The sequence below is a fragment of the Pongo pygmaeus genome, chromosome 15, assembly GCF_028885625.2.
Source record: "Pongo pygmaeus isolate AG05252 chromosome 15, NHGRI_mPonPyg2-v2.0_pri, whole genome shotgun sequence".
Taxonomy (NCBI): Eukaryota; Metazoa; Chordata; class Mammalia; order Primates; family Hominidae; genus Pongo; species Pongo pygmaeus.
The window spans coordinates 103033287-103057056 of record NC_072388.2 but is presented as its reverse complement, the minus strand read 5'-3'; the positions used below and the strand labels follow the sequence as shown (position 1 = coordinate 103057056).

At 42.9% G+C, this 23770-nt stretch overlaps 2 protein-coding genes across 4 annotated transcripts in view; one reads left to right on the top strand and one right to left on the bottom strand.

The window, feature by feature from the left end:
• TDRD9 (tudor domain containing 9) overlaps positions 1-22682 on the bottom strand; it is a 125001-nt gene extending 102319 nt beyond the window's left edge. For 2 of the 3 annotated variants that reach the window (XM_054449450.2, XM_054449452.2), the window contains exon 1: positions 22414-22641. In XM_054449450.2, coding sequence (XP_054305425.2) covers positions 22414-22628 — 215 coding nt within the window. In that variant the 5' untranslated portion in view covers positions 22629-22641. Of the gene's footprint in view, positions 1-22413 lie in introns of all 3 variants that reach the window. The other variant, XM_054449453.2, reaches the window with a different exon arrangement.
• On the top strand, positions 8609-10717 carry RD3L (RD3 like). Its single transcript, XM_054449454.2, has 3 exons — positions 8609-9046; positions 9437-9742; positions 10042-10717. The coding sequence occupies exons 2-3, from the start codon at positions 9444-9446 to the stop codon at positions 10337-10339; spliced, it is 597 nt and encodes a 198-aa protein (XP_054305429.1). The 5' UTR covers positions 8609-9046; positions 9437-9443; the 3' UTR covers positions 10340-10717.
• Positions 22683-23770: the final 1088 nt, after the last annotated feature.

Here is a 23770-nt window from a genome sequence, read left to right as displayed (position 1 = left end):
GTTTTTTTTAACAAGGAAAGATCTTTATTTGGGAATAAAGCATTGCAATGGGAATTACACATACCACAGTAAATTATTTGTGTATTCAGGGAAGTAAAGAAAGATAAAGGTTTTTAAAGGAAAAAATGAGTAGTACATAATTGTTTTGAAATAATTATCCTTGGCTACAAAGATCAAAAACAGGGTGATGCTAGTCTGAAGCTGGTCAAGCGGTGACTGGGCAGATGTCCCTGGAGAAATATTTTTTGAGAAAAGTTGTGATGGCCTTTGTGCAAGGTTGTGGGTTTTGTAGAGTCTTTTTTGTTATAAAACATACAAGTGTAGACTCCTCTCTTCATGGCCTTCCCTGGCTCTGTTTGTCAGGGTTTTAACATTAATGACTCCATTTTGACTCTGACACATTTCACACATGCAGTTTTTGCTAAGCATTTGACGAGCAAATAGATGAGGTACACAATATTTTATTCACATAGTGTATCTGGTCCATTATTTACTAGACTGAACCTCTAACATTCTCTCTAACCTCCCATGATCAAATGTCACGTTTCCATATCCTTCCATAATGCAGACTTCCAAGTCCTAGACCTGGGGTCATCTTCCTGTGTTCTTCATAAGAAGATTAGTTTCTAAATTCAAGATTAAATTGCTCAGAACAATAACTGACAAAATACCTCCTGGAACCAAATACATAGTTTAATCATTGTGGTGGAAGAAGGGACATTTATTTGATTATGAAATAGAAACCAGCCGCGTGCGGTGACTCATGCCTGTAATCCCAGCACTTTGGGAGGCTGAGGCAGGTGGATCACCCGAGGTCGGGAGTTCAAGACCAGCCTAACCAACATGGAGAAACCCCATCTCTACTAAAAATAACAAAATTAGCCAGGCATGTGGCACATGCCTATAATCCCAGCTACTAGGGAGGCTGAGGCAGGAGAATCGCTTGAACCTGGGAGGTGGAGGTTGCGGTGAGCTGAGATCGCGCCACGGCACTCCAGCCTGGGCAACAAGAGCGAAACTCCATCAAAAGAAAAAAAAAAGGAAGGAAGGAAAGAGGGCAGGGCCCATCAAAAGAAAAAAAAAAGGGAAGGAAGGAAACAGAAGAGGGCAGGACAGGGCAGGGAAGGGCAGGGCAGGGCAGGGCCTGATTTGTTTAAATTGGCAAAGCCGGCCGGGCATGGTGGCTCATGCCTGTAATCCCAGCACTTTGGGAGGATGAGGTCGGCGGATCACCTGAGGTCGGGAGTTCGAGACCAAAATGGTGAAACCCCGTCTCTACTAAAAATACACAAATTAGCCAGGTGCAGTGGAGGGGCAGGCGCATGTAATCCCAGCTACTCGGGAGGCTGAGGCAGGAGAATCACTTGAACCCGGGAGGCAGAGGTTGCAGTGAGCCGAGATCCTGCCATGGCACTCCAGCATGGGTGACAGAGTGAGACCCTGTTTCAAAAATAAAATATTTGGCAAAGCCAGCGTTGTTTAGAGCTTCTGTGTCTTCATGAGTCATAACCTTCAAAGTTGTTGTTGCAATCACAAATATATGAGGCTAACCATTCTGTTATTCATATTGCACGACTCCCTGGGTGTCATAACCAGAAGCAGTAAGAACATACATGAAATTGTTTATAATCAGAGGTCAAAGTAGAACTAAAACCAGGACCTGAACTGACTATATTTTGGATTGTTTTTGTTTGGAGGATTTACTCCCCTGAAAAACACTTCAATCTGCCAACTTCTACAAAGAATTCTTCTACTAGCAAAATGAATTACACATTGCAAGACATCATCATATAATCTCATCTAGACCCCTGCTTCATGGATTTTCATAGCAGATACATCCCTATGTTGTTTGCTTATGTGAGCCAAGAGGTCATTAAAATGCTATTCATGACACAGAAAGACTTCTCAATGGAAGGTGCTGTCCTAAACTTAGCCTCTGCTAGAAATGAATCATGCTATTCACAATTCTTTCAACAAAGGTATCCTCCATCTTAACTATTTTTAAGTGTACAGTTCAGCGGTATTAAATACATTCATGTTATGCAACCTTCACCACCATCCATCTCCAGAAATCTTCATCTTGTAAGACAATCTCTGTACCCATTAAACAATAACTCCTCATTTCCCTCTATTCCTAGCCACCAACAAATACCATTCTACTTTCTGGCCCTATGATATTGACTCCTTTAGGGAATCTCATATAAGTGGAATCACAGAGTATTTGTATTTGTCCTTTCAAAGATTTTTTTTTTTTTTTTTGAGATGGAGTCTCACTGTGTCACAGGGTCTTGCTCTGTTGCCCAAGCTGGAGTGCAGTGCTGCAATTATAGCTCACTGCAGCCTTAAACTTCTGGGCTCATGCAATCCTCCCATCTCAGCCTCCCAAGTAGAAGGAACTACAGGCACACTCCATAGTGCCTGCCTAAAGTATCTGTCCTTTTGTGACTGGCTCATTTAGCATAATGTCCTCAAGGTTCATCTATGTCAGAGCATATGTCAGAATTTTCTTCCTTTGCAAGGCTGAGTAATACTCCTTTGTATGGATATGGACACTCAGGTTGCTTCCACATTTTAGCTATTGTGAATAATGATGTTATGAACACAGGTGTACAAACATCTCTTCTCTTCTTAAAGGTCTTCCTTTAAACTTTTCTGGGTATATACCCAAAAGTGAAATTGCTGGATCACATAGTAATTCTATTTTTAATTTTTTGAAGATCCACCATACTGTTTTCCACAGCAGCCCCACCATTTTATATTCTCACCAACAGTACACAAGGGTTCCAATTTCTCCACATCCTTGCCAACTCCTGTTTTGCCGATTTTGAATAAACTTTTTTGCCAGGTGCAATGACTCATGCCTATACTCCCAGCACTTTGGGAGGTGAAGGTGGGAGGATCACTTGAAACCAGGAGTTCAAGACCAGCCTGAGCAACATAGTAAGACCCTGTCTCTACAAAAAATAAAAAAATAAAAAATAGCAGGCACACTGCTGCACACCTATAGTCCCAACTACTTGGAAGGCTGAGGCAGAAGGATCCCTTAAGCCTAGGAGGTCGAGACTGCAGTGAGCTATGATTGCACCACTGCACTCCAGCCTAGGCAACAGAGTGAGACCCCCCCACTTAAAAAAAAAAATAAAAATCTGTTTTTTTCTCGTTGCATTTTGGGAAATCTCTATACATTCTATGTATTAATCCCTTTTCAGATACATGATTTGCAAATATTTCTCCATCTTCTGAGCTGCCTTTTTACTATTCAGTGTTTTGATATACAAATCTTTCATCAAGTCCAATTTGTCTCTCTTCTTTTGTTGCCTGTGCCTTTGGTGTCATATCCAAGAAATTATTGCCACATACAGTATGAAGTTTGTGCCCTCAGTTTTCCCCTAAGGGTTTTGCAGTTTTAGGTCTTACTTTTGAGCTTTAATCCATTTCAACTAAATTTTTGTATATGGTGTAAAGTAATAATCCAACTTCATTTTTTTGCCTGTGGATTTCCACTATTCTCAGCATCATTTGTTGAAAAGACTGTCCTGGCCAGGCATGGTGGCTCATGCCTGTAATCCCAGCACTTTGGGAGGCCAAGGTGGGTGGATCACGAGGTCAGGAGATCGAGACCATCCTGGCAAACACGGTGAAACCCCATCTCTACTAAAAATACAAAAAAATTAGCTGGGCGTGGTGGCGGGCGCCTGTAGTCCCAGCTACTCGGGAGGCTAAGGCAGGAGAATGATGTGAACCCGGGGGACAGAGCTTGCAAGTGAGCAGAGATCGCCACTGCACTTCAGCCTGGACGACAGAGAGAGACTCTGTCTTAAAAAAAAAAAAAAAAAAAGACTGTCCTTTTCCCCTTAATTGGTGTTGGCACCCTTACTGAAAATCATTGACCATGTATGTGAGGGTTTATTTCTGGGCTCCCTACTCCATTGGTCTATGTGTCTTTATGCCAATACCATACTGTTTTGATGACTGTAGCTTTGTAGTAATTTAAAAATCAGGAAATGTGAGTCTTCCAGCTTTGTACTTCTTTTTCAAGATTGTTTTGACTATTCAGGGTTCCTTGACATTCCATATGAATTTCAGGATGGATTTTTCTATTTATGAAAAAAAAGTCATTAGGATTTTGGCAGAGATTGCATTGAATCTGTAGATCACGTCGTGTGGTACTGACATTTTAACAATATTGTCTTCCAATCCATGAATAGGGGATGTATTTCCATTTACTTATGTTTTTAATTTCTTTCAGCAATGTTTTGCACTTCTCATTGTCCAGACTTTCACTTCTTTGGTTAATCCCTGAGTATTTTATTATTTTTGATGCTATTACCAATAGAATAGTTTTGTAATCTCCTTTTTAGGTTGTTCATTGTTAGGGTATAGAAATGAGACTGAATTTTGTGTGTTAACTTTGTAGACTGCTACTTTGCTGAATTCAATTATTAGTTCTGACAGGTTTTTGTGGAATCTTTAGGGTTTTCTACATATAAAATTATATCATCTGCAAACAAAGATAATGTTACTTCTTCCTTTGCAATTTGGATGCATTTTATTTCTTAATCTTCCTTGATTGCTCTGGCTAGAAATTCTAGTACTAAGTTAAGTAAAAGTGGTGAAAGGCGGCAACCTCACCTTGTTCCTGATCTTAGAGGAAAAGCTTTCAATCTTTCATTGAGTATGATGTTAGTTGTGGGCTTTTCATATATGGCTTTTATTATGCTAGTAGTTTCCTTCTATTCCTAGTTTGTTGAGTGTTTTTAATATGAACAACTCCACAGAAATGTACTTTTTACCTTAAGAAAAATGAACCAATAACCCAGAACTTTTAATTCAGTAGCAAAATGAATTAAAAACAGGCTGGGCACAGTGGCTCATGCCTATCCCAGCACACTGGAAGGCTGAGGTGGGAGGATTGCTTGTGCCCAGGAGTTCAGGACCAGCCTGGGCAACATGGTGAGTGGACCCAGTCTCTACCAAACATTTAAAAATTAGTCAGGCATGGTGGCATGTGCCTATAGTCCCAGCTACTTGAGAGGCTGAGGTGGGAGAATCTCTTGAGCCCAGGAGGCTGAGGCTGCAGTGAGCTATGACCATGCCACTGTACTCTAGCCTAGGTGACAGAGCAATACCTTGTCTCAAAAAAAGAAAAAAAAAACCAGAAAGATATGAGTCTTCCCACAATGAAAAATCCTTCTTTGATTGCAATCAAGTGCTGTTGAATACTATATAAAGCAGCCCTGATTGTAATATATAAAAAGTTATGCCTGGCTCCTTAGCTTGCTTTTCAAGGTTCCAAAATTTTGTCTTTCTAAACTTTTCTTTTTATGTACTTCCTCACAGATCTTAAAATTTTACATAGACACACATATATTATGCATGATATGGTCCTATTTCATTTTAAGTCTTATAAAATTTAATACTTAGCTAACAAGGTGTAAACTAGAAAACTATGACAATGACCAAAAAGCAAAGGACCTAATAGCTTAAGCTTTATGCCGTGCACACAAAATATCCTAGTAAGTTTGCAATTCATCAGAAACAATTCATTTATTCAACTCATTATAATGTAAGATAAATATACAATCCAAGATACTTCCTTACCTTTGCTTACAAATATTTATGTTCTCTATCTACACAGTAGTAGAAGAAATACTGTAATCAGAGAATTATTTGGGTCTCTACTTCAATCTGATAATCTCAGGAGACAGGACAAAATAAAATTTGTAAGGCAAGTAGCACACACTAAGTACTAGAAAAATTGGTTTACACAATTAAGTTCAAAGGAAGGTATACTCAATGTGAGTTAAGGTGGTAAGAAAAGTTCTGAAAAGGTCTTTGGTAATGGTTTCAATGGCAAGACAGGTGTCAAACAAGTAAGTGGAGAAGGAAGATTGCCTTCAAGAAGCTCTTCCAGTGGCTAGCTCATTGATCTCTAAATCTCTGTTAAAAGGACACCCCCTACCCAAAAAGGTCTTCTCTGACCTCCAGTTCTAAGTGGGAGAAGTGTTTCCAGTATATTAATAGATTATGACCATCTATAATTACCTTACTGGATGATTTGTGTACTTATATTTGTCTTCACATTTGGAGGCTGGCTCCTTGGGAGTAGGAACTAGGTCTGTCTTGTTCACTGCTACACCCCAGCCCCTAACTATCCAGGCCCTGGCAGACAGTCAATAGATACCTGTTAAGTGACTGAAAGCCAGCAATTACAGTAGAGGACACAGCAGGATCTAATTGGAAAGCATTAGGAAAAAGGGAAAAGAAGCCGGGCATGGTGGCTCACGCCTGTAATCCCAGCACTTTGGGAGGCCAAGGTGAGCAGATCACTTAAGGTCAGGGGTTCAAGACCAGCTGGCCAACATGGCGAAACCCCATCTCTACTAAAAATACAAAAATTAGCTGAGTGTGGTGGTGCACGCCTGTAATCCCAGCTACGAGGGAGGCTGAGGCACAAGAATCACTTGAACTCAGGAAGCAGAGGTTGCAGTGAGCCGAGATCATGCCACTGCACTCCAGCCTGGGCGACAGAGCAAGACTCCATTTCAAAAAAAAAGGGCGGGGGGAGGGGGGTGGAGAGAGAACAGGAACACAGACCAAACCAGTCTTTCTATCAGTTTAACAGTGAAGATAAATAAAATCAGAGTTCAAAGGAAAAGTAGGGCCAAGGAAGATGTTCACATTGACCCTCAGGTTGAAGGAAAAAATGAGTTGGTATTTGAGCTGGTCCATGAAAAAGAGAATTACTATGTGGATACATGAAAAACACAAAGAAGAAGCTTTTCAAAAGAGAAAAAACAGTTGAACCAAAGCTGAAGGATCACAAGTAAGCATGGCAAGTGTCAGGGGGCAATGTGGCCTGGCTGAAACAAAAGGTGTGCTCTAGGGTCGAGCAAGAAAGCCAGCCAGGTAAGGAGGGTTAACGTAAGACTGCACAGGGCCTTCAACAGAAATTTGGCTTAAGTTCCATATCCAATATGTTCTGATATTTTTGTTACCATTTCAGAGGAAAAAAATTTATGCAGTAACAAGGAGGTTATTCAAAGGAGTATGCGGCAAGATTCGCTGTAATTTTAGTATAAAATTTGGTAGGACACTTCTGTCATGATAAACTTTACTCCTTTCTTTCTCCCAACAGTATATGCAATGTATATATGCAATGTAATGTGAAAACCTTCTAGTTGACAATAATGAATCCTGACATCTGGCTTTTTCTAACATATAAGCAATAGGAGCTGTAGGATGACCACACACATCACTCTTGATCATGCATGACATGCAAGTCTGATGTAAACAATGTCTATTCTTCATGGCTCATTTGAAAGGAAAAGCAACAGAAAAAACAACTATAAAAGGGAAAACCACTATGCAGTCGTTTAACAGAGAACTGGGGAGGAAAAGACCTTTTATACTGTCTACTCTTTAGCAAAAGACAAACACTTGCATAGGAAATTAGCACAGGCCAGTACAGCGGCTCACGCCTGTAATCTCAGCACTTTGGGAGGCTGAGGCAGGTGGATTACTTGAGCCCAGTTTAGAGACCAGCCTGGGCAACACAGGGAGACCTTATTTCTACAAAAGAAAAAAAGAAATGTATGTGTGTGTGTATATATGTGTATTATATATGTGTGTGTATATTTATATATACATATATAATACATATACATGAGTATACCTATGTGTGCATATATACATATATTACATGCATATATACATATATGTACATATATAAAATACATACATATATGTACATATATAAAACATATATGTATGTACATATGTGCATGTGTATATATTTTTTTAAACTAGTCAGGCATGCCGTAGCATGCACCTGTGGTGGCATGCACCTATGGTCCTGGCTACTCAGGGGGCTGAGGTGGGAGGATCACTTGAGCCCAGGAGGTTGAGGCTACAGTGAGCCGTGATCATGCCACTGCACTACAGCCTGGTTGACACAACATGACTCTGTCTCAAAAAAAAAGAAAGAAAAAAGAAATAGCACAATAACGACCATTACAAACCAATATGCACCTAAACAGTAAATATAAGTTTTTCATCCTCAGCTCCAAAAAAAAAACACTAAAATGATTTTTCTATGATGAATTATAAGATTTTGTTTTGAACTTTGTATGTTCTTATGCCTCTATTTTTCCCTGACAACCAATTACTGCCTTTTTACCATATTTTCAGAGATTATAAAGTATATTTTATAAAGTATATTTTAAAGTTATCTAGCTAAGTGTTTATTATGTCCCCTAGCATTTCGACTTGCTTAAATATACAAATTTAACTATTTTGCAAGAAAAACAAAATGAATACAAAATGTAACATTTGCTAAGTATTTCACAATTATAATTCACATCAGCATTCTTTACCTATTTCGCTCAATTACAATGAGCTTTCTCAGAATGTATGTTTTGCAAATAGTCAAGTCTGATCTATTTTTCCTGTTTTCACTAGAGGGGACAATGACCCGGCTTCCAAATGGCCTGAAAGTTAAGCTGAAGAATAAAAGCAACATGGTTATTTTTAGAGCTCTACAGGCATAAAAATACAGCACTAAACTGTGACCTACAGCTATGCACAGCAAAGCATCACATCATGCGACAGTCTTCACTCTAGCTCGGAGCGCATCTCTGGTGTTTTAGACAACCATTCTTCATTTCATTACCAAAGACATGTCGGAATGCATTTAGGACCAGCATCCATAGCTGCTGGCATTTTTTTCAAATAGACTGAGCTACATTGAAAAGGCAGACCATTATATAACTTGTGAAGACTAAATAGTGAGTTATTTTTGTCATTTCTTCTAGCTTACTTACAAGGTGAATTAATGAGCATTCTCTCCAAATGAAGACATCACAGCCTCATTCCTAACACAGAAAGTTATTTATTTCAAATACAATTTCGGTGGGTAAATAAGGTGGCGCATTCCTTCAACAGAGGACACATCTAGGAGAGCAAGATATGTCCGAGTGAAACACAGCATCGTCACCAACTTCAGTCAACTCTTTGGCAACATCACATCAGCCCATCAACTTAACAGGTAAGCTTTAAACCTTTTCTGTCCAAAACATAAATCAAAAGTATTTGTAGGCAGCACTTGCCCCGACATTAGTATTTTAAGTCTCCTAAGAACTTTTCACAGCAAGTGTTAGTGTTATTTTCAGAAATCATTCAGTCTATATGTTATCTCTGACTTTGTATATCTAATTTCTGCTAGGCTACATAAAAGCATTTTCAAAGCTTGGTTTCTGCCACTGACCTAGTTAAAAATTAAGACGTTAATCCATGTTCTAATCTTATTTTGACCTGCATAGCTAAATGTGAAAAAAAATCATGCACTTTTCAGGCAAATTTATTGTAAAGAAACAAATATTTGATCAGAAGAACCATAACATTTTGAGCAAATAAACCAGTGAAAATATTTCCATAGGCTAAAAATGCCACTTTTTGGCTGGATGAAATGGCCCAAAAACGATTCCTACAAACCCACACACTATCCTGGCTCAGACGTAGTGACAAAGACTCTGCTTCGGGAATTAAAATGGCACCTAAAGGAGCGAGAGAGATTAATACAAGAAATCGAAAATGAACAAAAAGTGAAAAAAACAGGTGTGGATTACAACTGGCTCAGAAACTACCAGAATCCCCACACAACTATCCCAGTGACTGAACAAAGACAACTTGAAGTTCTTTGCTCACAAGTTCAACCTTGCCAAACTGGAACTATTCTCAGCAGGTAAAAATACTATGTTCTCTTATGATTCCTGCTACTGCTAAGTCTAAGTTCCTCATATATTTTGACTAGAAATTGTACTCTATCATGTAAATTCTTTAACTGTGTAGATATCTGGTGAGCAATTGTTTTAAATTACATTTAAAATTTCTTTACTAGAAGCATAATTTTAAAACAACATGCATAATACTCAAAAGGTGGGTAACTTGTATACAAATACATTATTCAAGCTGTATTTTGGAGATAAAGAGATATAACAAAAAATGTTCTAAACTGAATATTCATTACCACTTTCCCTCTAGATTTCGAGAAGTTTTGGCAGAAAATGATGTACTGCCATGGGAAATAGTCTACATCTTCAAGCAAGTTCTGAAAGACTTCCTAAGTAGTTCTGACAGAGGGAGTGAGCAAGAGGACCTGGAGGACTCAGGGAGCATGGACTGCCCTGCTCCTTCTGTGATCCCAGGTGACAGCTCCAAGAGGGCAGACAAAGATGAAATACCCACCATTTCCAGTTACGTAGACAAAAACACAAAGGACAGGTTCCCAGTGTTCTCACACAGAATATGGAACCTACCATATTATCACCCATCTAGTTAAGTTACTTACAACTAGAGGAGTTTTTATGACCACCTTAGAACTCTTAATATTAAGAATAAGAAAAAGTGATGTGACTTCAAGTTTTTCTTTGTTACAAGGTCAGTATCCTGTGGATGTATCCTATGTTTTAAATAGTATTCTTTTTTTAACCACTCTAAACATGCTATGTTTTCATTGAATAGTATGCTTTTAACTAAAATGTTTCCTAAGTATTTTGAAAACGTTTGAAGTATTTTCTTATACCTCAAACCCACCTCACAGGAACTAAAGCAACTTTAGTATGAAGTTTGACAAATTCTGTACAAAACTTAGATATTAACCTTGACTTTTATTCTACAACGAAGCTACGTATAGAATTAAATAAATGATTAATACGAATCCTATCTTTACAATATAACAGAAATGAAAAGTCAACATCCCATTATACGATCATTCTCAGCAGGGGATGGGGAGAAGGGCGGTGAGGGAAAAAATAACATGTAGTTTAAAAATGAAGCAGGGCTTTAACCCAACACTCAGCTTTGGTTTTAATCACAGTACTTTTAAGCTCAAGATTAAGGGAAAGTGTAATAAAACTCAGCTCTATCAGTAAAGATAAATAGACTGACTTAGCAACATGAGTAGCTGCTACTCTCAAAGAAAAACATTCACTGTTGGTGAATAATTTAAACTTATACTCTGGTGAAATAGCAAAATATTTAATATATAAAATCTAGCTTTTCATAATTTTATTAAAAGTAGGAAGTTATACATTAGTCAGATTTTTTTTATAAAGTGCTAGAATTCATTCTTAAAGTCCAAGGAACCTAATTATAACTTTATATTTGAAGATTTACTGGTTTTCTTTCATCTAAAAAGAAAAAAATGTACGTATCAAAACTGGAACTAGCTGGGTGTGGTGGCACATACCTGTAGTCCCAGCTACTCAGGAGGTTGAGGCAGGAAGCTCACCGGAGCCCAGGAGTTAAAGGCTGCAGTGAGTTATGATCGCACCACTGCACTCCAACCTGGGCAACAGAGAAAGACCTTGTCTCAAAAAAAAAAAAAAAAACACTTTTTTTCAAAAAGACTAGAACTAAATATACACAACAACAACAAAAAAATACCTTCTAACTTTATTATCCCTGCATTCTTGGCCAACTTGTGTACCATTTTCAACTGACCTCAATTTGGTCTTAAATCCCAATCACGTAATGCAACCCACCTGATCAGGGTTTAACAGGACAAACACAGTCCCAAGCAGATTTAAAATAAAGACACCTCTCATTCCTGCTCTGAGATTTTCAGTTTTCCTACATACTACCTTTGGCTTCTTCAATCACTGTAAGATTTCCTAGAGTGGAAACTGCGTGTGGGAGAGATAAATGCCACGAAAAGTACACAACTGCTTATTGTGCAGTGAATATGGTAAGTAGCAAACATGAGTTTTAAGAAAATATCATTGCCTTAATGGTGAGAACAAAATTTTCATTTAAAGAAACATGGAGAATGTGAAGTTTGTATATGAAGCCCGGTACTAGAATTGGTCATCCCACCATACATATCAGGAAATGTATGCCATGAAGAGATGCAAATCATTTCCTTCACTCTCCAAGGCTCCTCAAGCAGCCACTGGACAACACCATACCACTTGCAAGAGAGGGTCATCCTCTGTATTCAGACAGGGAGAAATAACTCCCGGCAAAAAGCTTCTGGTGACTGAAGCAGCTATGGACAGTTCAAGATGAAAACGAATCCTAGCCACTCTAAGTCACCCACATGCAATTAATTAATTTTCCACCCAAGCTTGAAAAAAGAAAGGAAAAATATATTAAGTTTCGAGTTTCCATCTCTCACTTTGTTGTTGGCAAACCTAATACTCATATCCTGTGAGAGTATTGGTATATGTAATTTAAAACTGTAGTTATTTCTGGAAAATCTATAAATCAAATAGAACTTTTAATACAAATAACTTCCTGAACAGTGACAGATCCATGTTTTTATACACTAGGCTATTTATAATACCTAAAGCTGGCAAAGGAATCAGGATCAAAAATATAAAGAGGGGCCGGGCACGGTGGCTCACGCCTGTAATCCCAGCACTTTGGGAGGCCAAGGCAGGCGAATCACGAGGTCAAGAGATCGAGACCATCCTGGCCAACATAGAGAAACCCCATCTCTACTAAAAATATAAAAATTAGCTGGGCATGGTGGCTGGCGCCTGTAGTCCCAGCTACTTGGGAGGCTGAGGCAGGAGAATGGCATGAACCCGGGAGGCAGAGGTTGCAGTGAGCCAAGATCACGCCATTGCACTCCAGCTTGCGCAACAGAGCGAGACGCTGTCTCAAAAAATATATACATATATATATATATTTATACACACACGTATACATGGGGCACAGGTGGGAAGCGGACAACTGGAATGCTTCAGGTGTGTTTTATCAAGAAAAAGCAGCATTCGTTCAGGAGCTACAATATTTAGCTAGGGAATAGAAAGAATAAATGAATCCACATAAAAGCATTCTGCACAATCCCCGACATATAATAGGCTCTCGAGGTAGCATTACTAGCCAGCCCAATCCATTTAATAATATTAAAGTAATTCTCTTACACACCAGGCACATACGAAGCACTATGAGTGCATTCTCATTTCATCGTAACCTTATAAAGTAGGTGATACTATTCCCATATGACAGATGAGCAAACTGCCTCAGATATGTCCAATGGCTTGCTCAGTATAGCAATAACTGGCAGAGCGGAGATTCACCTCCAGGCTGCCGTGTCCCTTCCCCAACTGAGCTCTGAGCTCCAAATGCACAGAACCAATTGCCTATGTGACACCTCCTCTTGGATGCTCACAGGCAACTTAAAATCAACATGTTCATCCTTCAGTATACTCCATTCAAAAAAGAAAATTTAAAAAAAAAAAGAAAATCGACATATTCAAAACCAAAGTCATAGAGAATTTTGTGTGTTCTAAAGGAACAAACAGAATTCAAGAAAGGAACCGGCTAGTAACAATACACTCACACACCCTGTAAAAGCATAATTCTTCAAACATTTCATCAACTAGTATTTTCTATCTCAGTAAACGACAGCACCACCCATCTACTCAATTCTACAAGCCAGAAATCTCAGAATCATTCTGGTCCCCCCTTGGGATCGGGGAGGGGCCAAAAACACAATCACAATCCAAAGGTAACTGGCAGAGCTGGGTTTTGGCTATCACAAACAAGACTGGATGGAGGCAGGAGTTCAGTACTTGGAGAAGGTTAAAAAGTTGTTTAAAAGACTAGAGAGACTGGGAAAGAAGGGAGGGGAGGGCTGCTTTAGCTACGGGGGTCACAGGAAACTTCTCTAAGGAGGTATCTGAACAGGGTCCCAAATGAAGAAAGGAGCCTGTCATGGGAAGGGAGCGATGGGAAGCACTGAATACAGAAGAGTCATTGTGGAAGCTGCAAGGTGGGAATTAGCTTACTATCTTCAAGACACAGAAAAAATGCCAATGTGACCAGAACGCAGTGAGAGCAGCAGACGAGGAGATGCCCAATGGAGGAATGCTCGCCAAGCCTAGATGCAGAGTCAGATGAAATTTTATCCTAACAGCAGTCGATGCCACACGAGATCACACATGTGCTCAAAGAACCTCAGGTGTGAAGGTTTACTCAAGAATTTGTTCATTCAACAATTTTTTTTAAAGAGACAGGCTCTTGCTCTGTTGCCCAGGCGTACAGTGGTGCAATCATAGCTCACTGCAGCCTTGAACTCCTGGCTTCAAGTGATCCTTCTGAGTCAGCCTGCCAAGTAGCTGGGACTACAGGCAGGCACCACAACACCCAGCTAATTTTTAAATATTTTGTAGAGACAGGGTCTCCCTATATTGCCCAGGCTAGTCTCGAACTCCCGGCCTCAAGTGATCCTCTCACCTCAGCTTCCCAAAGCACTGGGATTACAGGCATGAGCCACTATGCCAGGCCATCATTCAACAAATATTAACTAAGCATCTACATCATGCCAGGCATTCTTCTAGGTGCTAGATTATTGGGGAGTAAGGTTGAAAAGTCAGGAGACCAAACATAGAAGATTTCTGCAATAATCCAGGCAAGAGATGATAGCAGTGGTTTGGTCTAGAGTGGTGACAGTGTAAACTGTGAGAAGCACCCATATTCTGGAAATATTTTATAGTACACTTGCCAGGATATTGTGATTTTTATTGTTTGATTATATACCTATATACACACTCTGATACACTCCTTAGGAAAATCCACTATGGCCTGAGGAGTAAGCCAGAGATTTATGATTCAATCAAGACAGGACTGCATGAGGAAGCAGCTCTCACCATGTCTAGAATAAGGACATGACATACTGTAAGCATTCAATAACTGGGGTCTCCTAGGTTGAGCATGGTGGCTCATGCCCATAATCCTAGCACTTTGGGAGGCCAAAGTGGGAAGATCACTTGAGCCCAGGAATTTGAGACCAGCCTGGGTAACATAATGAAATCCCGTGTCTCCAAAAACATTTTTTTAATTTGTCAGGCATGGCAGCATGCACCTGTGGTCCCAGCTACTCAGGAGACTGAGGTGGGAGGATCAAGGGAGGATCCCTTGAGCCCACATCAAGGCTGCAGTGAAACGTTACTGTGCCACTGCATTCCATGTGGGGCAACAGAGGGAGACCCCATCTGAAAATAATAATTATCCCGAGTAATTACCTTGCTTCCATTTTCACACGATAAATAGGTAACATCACTCTGCCACACTTATCTACTCACCAAATGCCCTGCCTTCCCTCTTGCAAAAAAAAATTATTATTATTCTTGTGACCTCCTAGGCCGTTCATTCAAACAGATATCTGAGTTCCTAATATGTCAGGTACTGCACCAAGAGGTGGAGATTCCCTGATAATCTGTACCCTTAGTAAGTTCTTATGTGCGAAAAATAACATACAAAATCATTCCCATGAAAGTGTTAAGATATGCATGTGCAGGGCACTAAGCAAGCTGTTGTTGATTAAAGTGGGCCTCACTCACCTGGTGTCCCTCTGACCACTTGTTCTCAGTCTCCTTTGCTCACTGCAACTCATCCACCTATAAACACTCAAGCACCCCAGGTGGGCCCTTCTCTCTACACCCACTCACTAGGATACATCCTAGTTAAGGGATCTCATCAGTCTCAAAGTTAAACTTCCCAATGTCTAGCTCTGCCAGACTTCCTTCCTCAACTCCAGACCACCTACATGTATTGCTAACAGGCATTTTAAAGTGAACATGTTCAAAATCAATCTTGGTATCCCCCCACAAACTAATTCCTCCTGCAGTCTCGCCTTCCTACCTGAAGGCAACACCTGTCACTTGCTAGGCCAGAAACCTTGGTGTCACCTGTGATTGCTCCCCCACTCACATCCTATACTTGCTCCAGCTACAGAGTCCTTGCCTCTAGCTTAAGAACATGTCCCAAATGCCACCATTGCTTACCACACCCCACATCCTCCACTCTCAGCTACCTGCCTGGTCTAAGCCACCATCCTATCTCTTGCTTGAATGATATGTCAGTCATAGTTCTCTAAAGAAACAGAGTCAACAAGATGTGGAGAAAGAAATTTATTTTAAGGAATTAGCTCCCATAGCTGTAGAGGCACAAGTCCAAAATCTGCAGGATAGGCCAGCTAGCTGGAGACCCAGGGAAGGGTTGCAGTCCGAGTCTGAAGTCAGTTGGCTGACACAGTTTCTTCTTGCTCAGGGAAGACCAGTCTTCGCTGCATTCAGGTCTTCAACTGACTGGACAAGGCCCTCCTACCTCAGGGAGCATCATCCGCTTTACCCAAAGTCCACAGATTTGCAATGTTAGTCTCATCTAAAAAACACCTTCAAAAAACATCCACAGTAGTGTCTGACCAAATATCTGGGCACTGTCGCCCAGCCAAGTTGACACACAAAGTTAACCATCACAGAGGACATCAAGAGATTCTTCCCTGATCACCCTGCTCCTGTCCTTGCCCCACTTCAATCCACTCACCTCTGTCGCCCGGGCTGGAGGGCAGTGGCGCCATCTCAGCTCACTGCAAGCTCCGCCTCCCGGGTTCACACCATTCTCCTGCCTCAGCCTCCTGAGTAGCTGGGACTACAGGCGCCCGCCCACCACCACGCCTGGCTAATTTTTTGTATTTTTAGTAGAGACAGGGTTTCACTGTATTAGCCAGGATGGTCTCGATCTCCTGACTTCATGATCCACCCGCCTCGACCTCCCAAAGTGCTGGGATTACAGGCGTGAGCCACCACGCCCAGCTAGGACATACCTCTTGATCTTCTGTTAGCTCCGTGACCACACCTATTCTCTCCCTTTCAAACACTCTACTCCAGCTGCACATAGTACATACAGAGGACATGCACCAGCACTTTTTTAATCAATGGGAAAATTACTGAATAAATGAAATCTGTTAAACGACCAAAAGGTCTTAAAAATGTGGACTTTGGCCAGGGCAGTGGCTCATTCCTATAATCCCAGCATTTTGGGAGGCCCAGAGGAGAGGACTGCTTGAGCCCAGAAGTTTGACACCAGCATAGGCAACATAGTGAGACACCATCTTTACAAAAAATAAAAAATAAATTAGCCAGGCATGCTGGCATGTGCCTGTAGTCCCAGCTACTTGGGAGGCTGAGGCAGGAAAATTGCTTGAGCACAGGAGTTCAAGGCTGTAGCGAGCTATGCACAGCAGCACTGCACTCCAGCCTGGGTGACAGAGCAAAAAAAAAAAAAAAAAAGTGGATTTTGCGGGTGAACAGAAAATAGGAATTCTTGGAGAGTTACAGAGTCATACACTAACATCTATGTGAGGCCTGAATACCAAAAGGCAACAAGACAAAAAGAAAAAAGCAATATGCCTTGGAGTCCAACACACCCATACATTATATTGTATATCTACAATATAATAGGTATGTGGACTTAGGACAAAGTAAACTTCAACTTCTCTGATCTTAACTTCCCCTGTCTGTCAGAAGGGCCGGGATGGCTCATTTCCTGTGTCACCTGATACAATGCCCAATACAGCAGGCATTCAACTTCAGTAAGAGACAACAAGTGCAAAAACCAAGACTTAGGGACCTGGGCCAGATGCGGTGGCTCACACCTGTAATCCCAGCACTTTGGGAGGCCGAGGCAGGCAGACTGCTTGAGCTCAGGAGTTTGAGACAAGCCTGGGCAACATGGCAAAACCCTGTCTGTTTTTTTAAATAATTTTTTTTAAAATAGTAATAGTAAAATAAAATAAAATAGGGAACTAGAAGAAAGTAATCACCAGATAATGGAAATCTGAAAGCTTCCTATGATGAAGGCTTCCCAAAGACAAAGAACATTTTAATAAGGTGTTGAACAGTCAAAGACACAAAAGCGAGAATTAAGTAAGACCTTCATGAGCCAGGAGTTAATGTGAGCTGTGAAGACAGGAAAGTCCACGGCAGAAAGCACAAAGAAACAAAAGGCAGAAGGAAGCTGGGAGTGACGCAAGGCTCCCAGCCATGGGCTGCAATCCACAGGAAAGCTGGTGCTACACACTGGAGAATGCTCAAAATGGTATATCACAGCCACTGAGGTTTTCTTCTTCATATGCCAAGGTGAAGACACGAGAACGTAAGGATAACAGAAAGAACAATCACCATCGAAGAGTAAAATACAGTACCATGTGGAAAAGGAGACATAGGGAAATCCGTAAAAATCACTGGAAACAAAATTTATAAATTGTTCCCTACAGGCACTCCGGCAACACCTTCATCGCGGAGTAAGATTCACGCTGGGACCCACAGGCGCCCACACCATCTCCGGCAATTCTTGTCTGAACTACTTATGACGTAGTCTGGCATTTTCTATTTATTTTTTAATGCTGGTGGTCACTACTCATTAAGCTGATTAAAACAAAAATTGCCCATGTTCTTCTGCCGATTTAAGCTGATTTAATCATTAAGCTGATTTAACAACACTCTCCCAGACCGGACTGCAATGACTTGGTGTACACTAATTTTACCATTGAGTGACTATCTCTAACAAATACATTTTAACTGTGCAATACCCTATGCTTATAAAAGCCATCCCTCCCGGCCGGGCGCAGTACCTCACGCCTGTAGTCCCAGCACTTTGGGAGGCCGAGGCAGGCAGATCACGAGGCCAGGAGATCGAGACCATCCTGGCTAACACGGTGAAACCCTGTCTCTACTAAAAATACAAAAAATTAGCCAGCTGTGGTGGCGGGCGCCTGTAGTCTGAGCTACTCGGGAGGCTGAGGCAGCAGAATGGCGTGAACCCGGGAGGCAGAGCTTGCAGTGAGCTGAGATGGCGCCACTGCACTCCAGCCTGGGTGACAGAGCGAGACTCTCTCAAAAAAAAAAAAAAAAAAAAAAGGCATCCCTCCCCTATGTCAAATGTTCTCTCACTAATGTCAATGCCTCACTCAACACTCTCCTTCACTGGGAAAAATAACATTCAACAAGTATCCAAGTATCCACTATGTGCCAGGCACCGTGCAGGGTTCACAGGTCGGCTCACCCCAATCCAAACTCAGCTCTGCCACCAGATTTGTACCCTAATGCAGTGCTGCCTCAACAAATCGCACAAACATAGCAGTTTCAAACAAGGCAAATTTATTACAAGTCCAGGTGAACTCAACTGGATCCCCTGCTTAGGGTTTCCTAAAGCTAAATCAAGGTGTTAGCAGAATTGCGTTCCCTACTGGCAGCGCATTCAGGTTGTTGGCCAAAACCAGACCCTTGCAATTGTAGGATCAGTCCCTTGCAAACTCAGTCCCTTGCAATTGTAGGACTGAGGTACCCATTTCCTTACCTGCTGTCAAGTGGGATCCAGTCTTTGCTCCTAGCTGCCCATATTCCATTCTCATGCTTTCCATGTGGCCCCTCAGAGCAATGACATTTTAAATCTCTCGTTTCAAATTTATCTGACTCCAGCCTGAGAAAGTTCTCTGCTTTTAAGGGCTCATGTGATCAGACTGGGCCCACTCAGACAATCTAGCTAATCTTCCTATCCTATGATCTGTAACCTTAATCACAGCTGCGAAATCTCTTTCACCATGTAACATTACATAGTCACAGGTTCCAGTGAACATCTTTGGGGGAGTCATTCTTCCCATCACCACCATTTGCTACAGGAAGTTGGGCAAGTCACTTTACCACCAAAACCTATTGCTTCATTCTACAAAATCATGAAATAATCAGTTGATGATAAAGCCATCAACCTCAAAGTGTTGTTGTGCGGATTCAATAATATAGCTATATTTAGCTGAGTGCCTGCTACGTGCTGGAAACTCTGGCATTGAATACATATGCACCTAGAGCCCAGGAAGCTACTTCCAGAAGAATTTCATCAAAACTAGCACTACTCATAGACCAACATTGTCTGTAACTGGTTAAATACAGAAGTTAAAATGTTTACATCAATTTCACAAAGTAATTTTACATATGTTGAATTTTTTTTTTTTTTTTTTTTTTTTTTTTTTGAGACAGGGTCTCATTCTGTCACCCAGGCTGGAGTGCAGTGGCACGATCTCAGCTTGCTGCAACCTCTGCCTCAGGGACTCAAGCAATTCTCCCACCTCAGCCTCCTGAGTAGCTGGGGCGGCAGGCACAAACCACCATGCTCGGCAAATTTTTGTATTTTTTTGGTAGAGACAGGGTTTCACCATGTTGGCCAGGCTGGTCTTGGAACTCCTGACCTCAAATGATCTGCCTACCTTGGACTCCCAAAGTGCTGGGATTACAGGTGTGAGCCACCACACCCAGACTGAATCTAATAATTTTTTAAATGGGATTAGTATGTTGTCTTTTTTCATTTCATTGCTCTGAAAATTCATTTTCATTGATTTTATAAAAGTCTCAGTCCATGAAGGACTAGAAATCTTAAAAACTTGTCCTTAGTGCTTAAAATGGCACTTAAATCTATAGTTTCTGACAAGGTCAATAATAATTTACTTCCAATATCACAATGAGTTATTTAATAGCAATGCTGTTCACACTGTTAAGACTAAGGAGTGACGGACATTAAGTAGGGGAGGCGGCCCACAGGATCATTTACCAGAGTAGCTCAAGGAAATAAAGTGTGCAAACATACAAACAGCAACTCCAAAGTTGCACAAGGGGTCTCTGGGTCCCCTCTATGCCTCTAAGAACCAAATTTACCAAAGATCCCAAGGGTGTACTTGAAAGAACTCTACAAAGGCTTGAAGCAACCCACGAAAGCTTGACCCAGAGTCTGGGCCTATCCATCAAATCAGACAAGACTAACAAACAAGAGTAACTTTAAAAAAGAAAAATAAAGCCAGGCACAGTGGCTCACACCTGGAATCCCAGCACTTTGGGAGGCCAACATGGGCAGACCACAAGGTCAGGAGTTCGAGACCAACCTGGCCAACAAGGTGAAATGCTGTCTCTACTAAAAATACAAAATAAGCTGGGCGTGGTGGCACACGCCAGTAATCCCAGCTACTCAGGAGGCTGAGGCAGGAGAATCGCTTGAACCCAGGAGGCGGAGGTTTGCGGTGAGCCAAGATTGCGCCACTGCACTCTAGCCTGGGCAACAAGAAGAGCGAAACTATGTCTCAAAAAAAAAAAAAAAAAAAAAAAAAAAAAAACAAGAAAAAGAAAAACAAAACCACCTTCTCAACTGTAAAGGGTGGTGGACTTGGGGACTGAGCAATAGTGACGGAGATACTCCAAGCTAGAAGTACTTCTCCCAGGGCCTTTTTAAACAGCGAGAATAGAGAGCAGGTGTTTCTACTCACCAAATCTAGGTCTTTCCTCTAAAAACAGAGGATATACTCTTGCTTTTTATTTCCACCAAAATCAAGTGAACAGAGTAACTGATGGTAGCTACTTAAAGAATAGTGAGACGAGGAGGGAGTTTGTGAAACTGAACAAAGATTCAGCATTTGCACTTCTTGGTATTTACCCAATGAGTTAAAAACTTATGTCCACACAAAAACCTTGCCAAAACTTGGAAGCAGGCCGGACGCAGTGGCTCACGCCTGTAATCCCAGCACTTTGGGAGGCTGAGGTGGGCAGATCACCTGAGGTCAGGAGTTCTAGACTAGCCTGGCCAACATGGTGAAACCCTGTCTCTATTAAAAATACAAAAATTAGCCAGGCGTGGTGGCGTATGCCTGTAGTCTCAGCTACTTGGGAGTCTGAGGCAGGAGAATCGCTTGAACCTAGGAGGGGGAGATTGCAGTGAGGCGAGATGGCGCCACTCCACTCCAGCCTGGGTGACAAAGTGAGACTCCATCTCGGGGGTTGGGGGGGGGAACTTGGAAGCAACCAAGCTCTCCTTTAGTAGGTGAATGGACATAAACTGTGGTACATCCAGACAGTGGAATATTAATCAGTGCTAAAAGGAAAGAAGCTATCAAATCATGGAAAGGCATGGAGGAACCCCAAATGCATAATAATACTAAGTGACAGAAGCCCATCAAAAAGGCTACACATACTGTGTGATTCCGACTAGATGACAGTGTGCAAAAGCAAAATTATGGAGACAGTAAAAAATCAGTGGTTTCCACGTGGTGTAGGGAAAGGGAGGCAGGAGCAGGTGGGACCGAGAAGATCTGTAGGGCAGTGAACTCTGTAATGCGTGACGTTAGGCGTTTGTCCAAACCCACAGAAAGTCCAGTACGAGGCGTGAACCCTCCTGTAACGATGGCCTCCGGGTGACGAAAACGCAGCGATGCGGGTTCGCCGGCTATCACAAATACCCACACTTTACACAGATGCTCACAGGGGAAACTCTGGGAGGGAAGGGGCCTATGGGACCTCTGCCCTCCGCTCCATTATCCTGAAAACCTAAGAGTGCCTCAAAAACTAGTCTGTTAAACATTAAGAACCGGAAAAAAAAAAAAAAAACTCTAGCTCAGCTTCCTTGCAGGCACCGCTCCGGGCCGCGCGTCGGGTTGTGTAGTGACCACTCGCCCTGGACGGTCAGCGTTCCCTGGAGCCCCGCGAGAGGGCACGGACTCGCGAGAAGGATCTGGATGGCCCGTGCCCTCGTCGCCAGGCCTCACCCGGCCGCCCTCGAGCCGCCTCCGCCCCTCCCGCGTCCTACCTTTGGAACGCAGCGGCCGGCCGGGCCGGAGCTTGGGCCAGAGCCGGAGCCTGGGCCGCGGGACCGGCGCCGGAGGCCACGTCCTGGCGCTGCGCCTCCTCCCTGGCCGCCCCGGCCGGGAAGGCGGGCGGCGCGCCCAGCAGCTCCACATTGGTCACGGTCTTGCCGATGGTGAACCAGTCGTTGATCTGCTCGAGGGTGAGCTTCCGCAGCATCCTCAAGGCCCGGGCGTCGGCATCCCTCAACTGCCGGGTCTCCGTGGCGGGAACAGGCGACGGCGGAAACGCGGCCTGAAAGCACCGCCCCCGCTCGAGGCCTTCCAATCAGAACGCGCCGCGCGCCGTTGTGGGCGGGCTCCGGCCCGGCGCGTGCTGCCCGCGCTGCCTGGTCCTCGTGCCGCCAGCCCCGCCCCGCCGCGCTAGGCCTGCCGGGAGCCGCCGCCCCGAGCGAGCCCAGGGTGAGCCTTTCTAGTACCTCAGGGGAAGCTTGAGCGCCGCGGCTGGCCCGGGCGTCTGTTTGACGGGAGTTCCGTGGCAACCCCTGTGTGTACAAGAAAATGGCCTCCAGTCACTCCCTGGCCTCCCTGTTTAGAGGCTGCTACCTCGGAGGTTTGTGCACTTCGAGCGGACCGGGACCCTACATACGTTTCTTGAGCACCTCAGGGTGAAGAGATGGAAGGCAAACCAGAGAAGGGATTTGCGTTCGTGGGTCAGACGTACCAGGACATCCTTGCACCTAATATGGGGGGAGAGGGGCAAGAAGAAGGTCGGGAAGGTGTTGGAGAAAATAACGCCAGGCGGACCCCTGCAGGATACGGGGGAATGCGCCAGACGGACGACCACCCAGGATTGTAGGGGAGGGCAGGCGGCCCTGATGGCTGAGCTGAGGATCTGGGAGAAGTTCTTTGGAGCCGGATCATAACTGAATTCATCTTCCTTCCTAAACTTGTGACTCACAGCTGGACACAAACAGGTGCGGACAGGAGGTCCCGGTGATCACATGGACAAAAGTTACAGGCTGAGGTGGTCCCGGCCGAGCTCTAGAAGAGTGAGGGTGGAGAACAGAGCCCTAGCAAACTCCCCAAAAGAAGGAGCAGCGGGAAGAAATCCAGCAAAGGATGCACAGGAAGGCAGCCACATGTGCGAGGGAAGGGAGGGTCAGAAGAGGGACATGGCCACCTGCCCGGGGTATGTCCCCCTCATTGCCCAGGGCAGGATCTGTCTGGCCTCTCATTGCCCAGGGCAGGATCTGTCTGGCCTCTCATTGCCCAGGGCAGGATCTGTCTGGCCTCTCATTGCCCAGGGCAGGATCTGTCTGGCCTCTCATTGCCCAGGGCAGGATCTGTCTGGCCTCTCAT

Coding starts and splice junctions, on each gene's coding strand:
- RD3L (XM_054449454.2), top strand. CDS start 9,444: ATGCCACTTTTTGGCTGGATGAAATGGCCCAAAAACGATTCCTACAAA. Junction 9,743..10,041: donor ACTGGAACTATTCTCAGCAG/GTAAAAATACTA, acceptor CTTTCCCTCTAG/ATTTCGAGAAGTTTTGGCAG.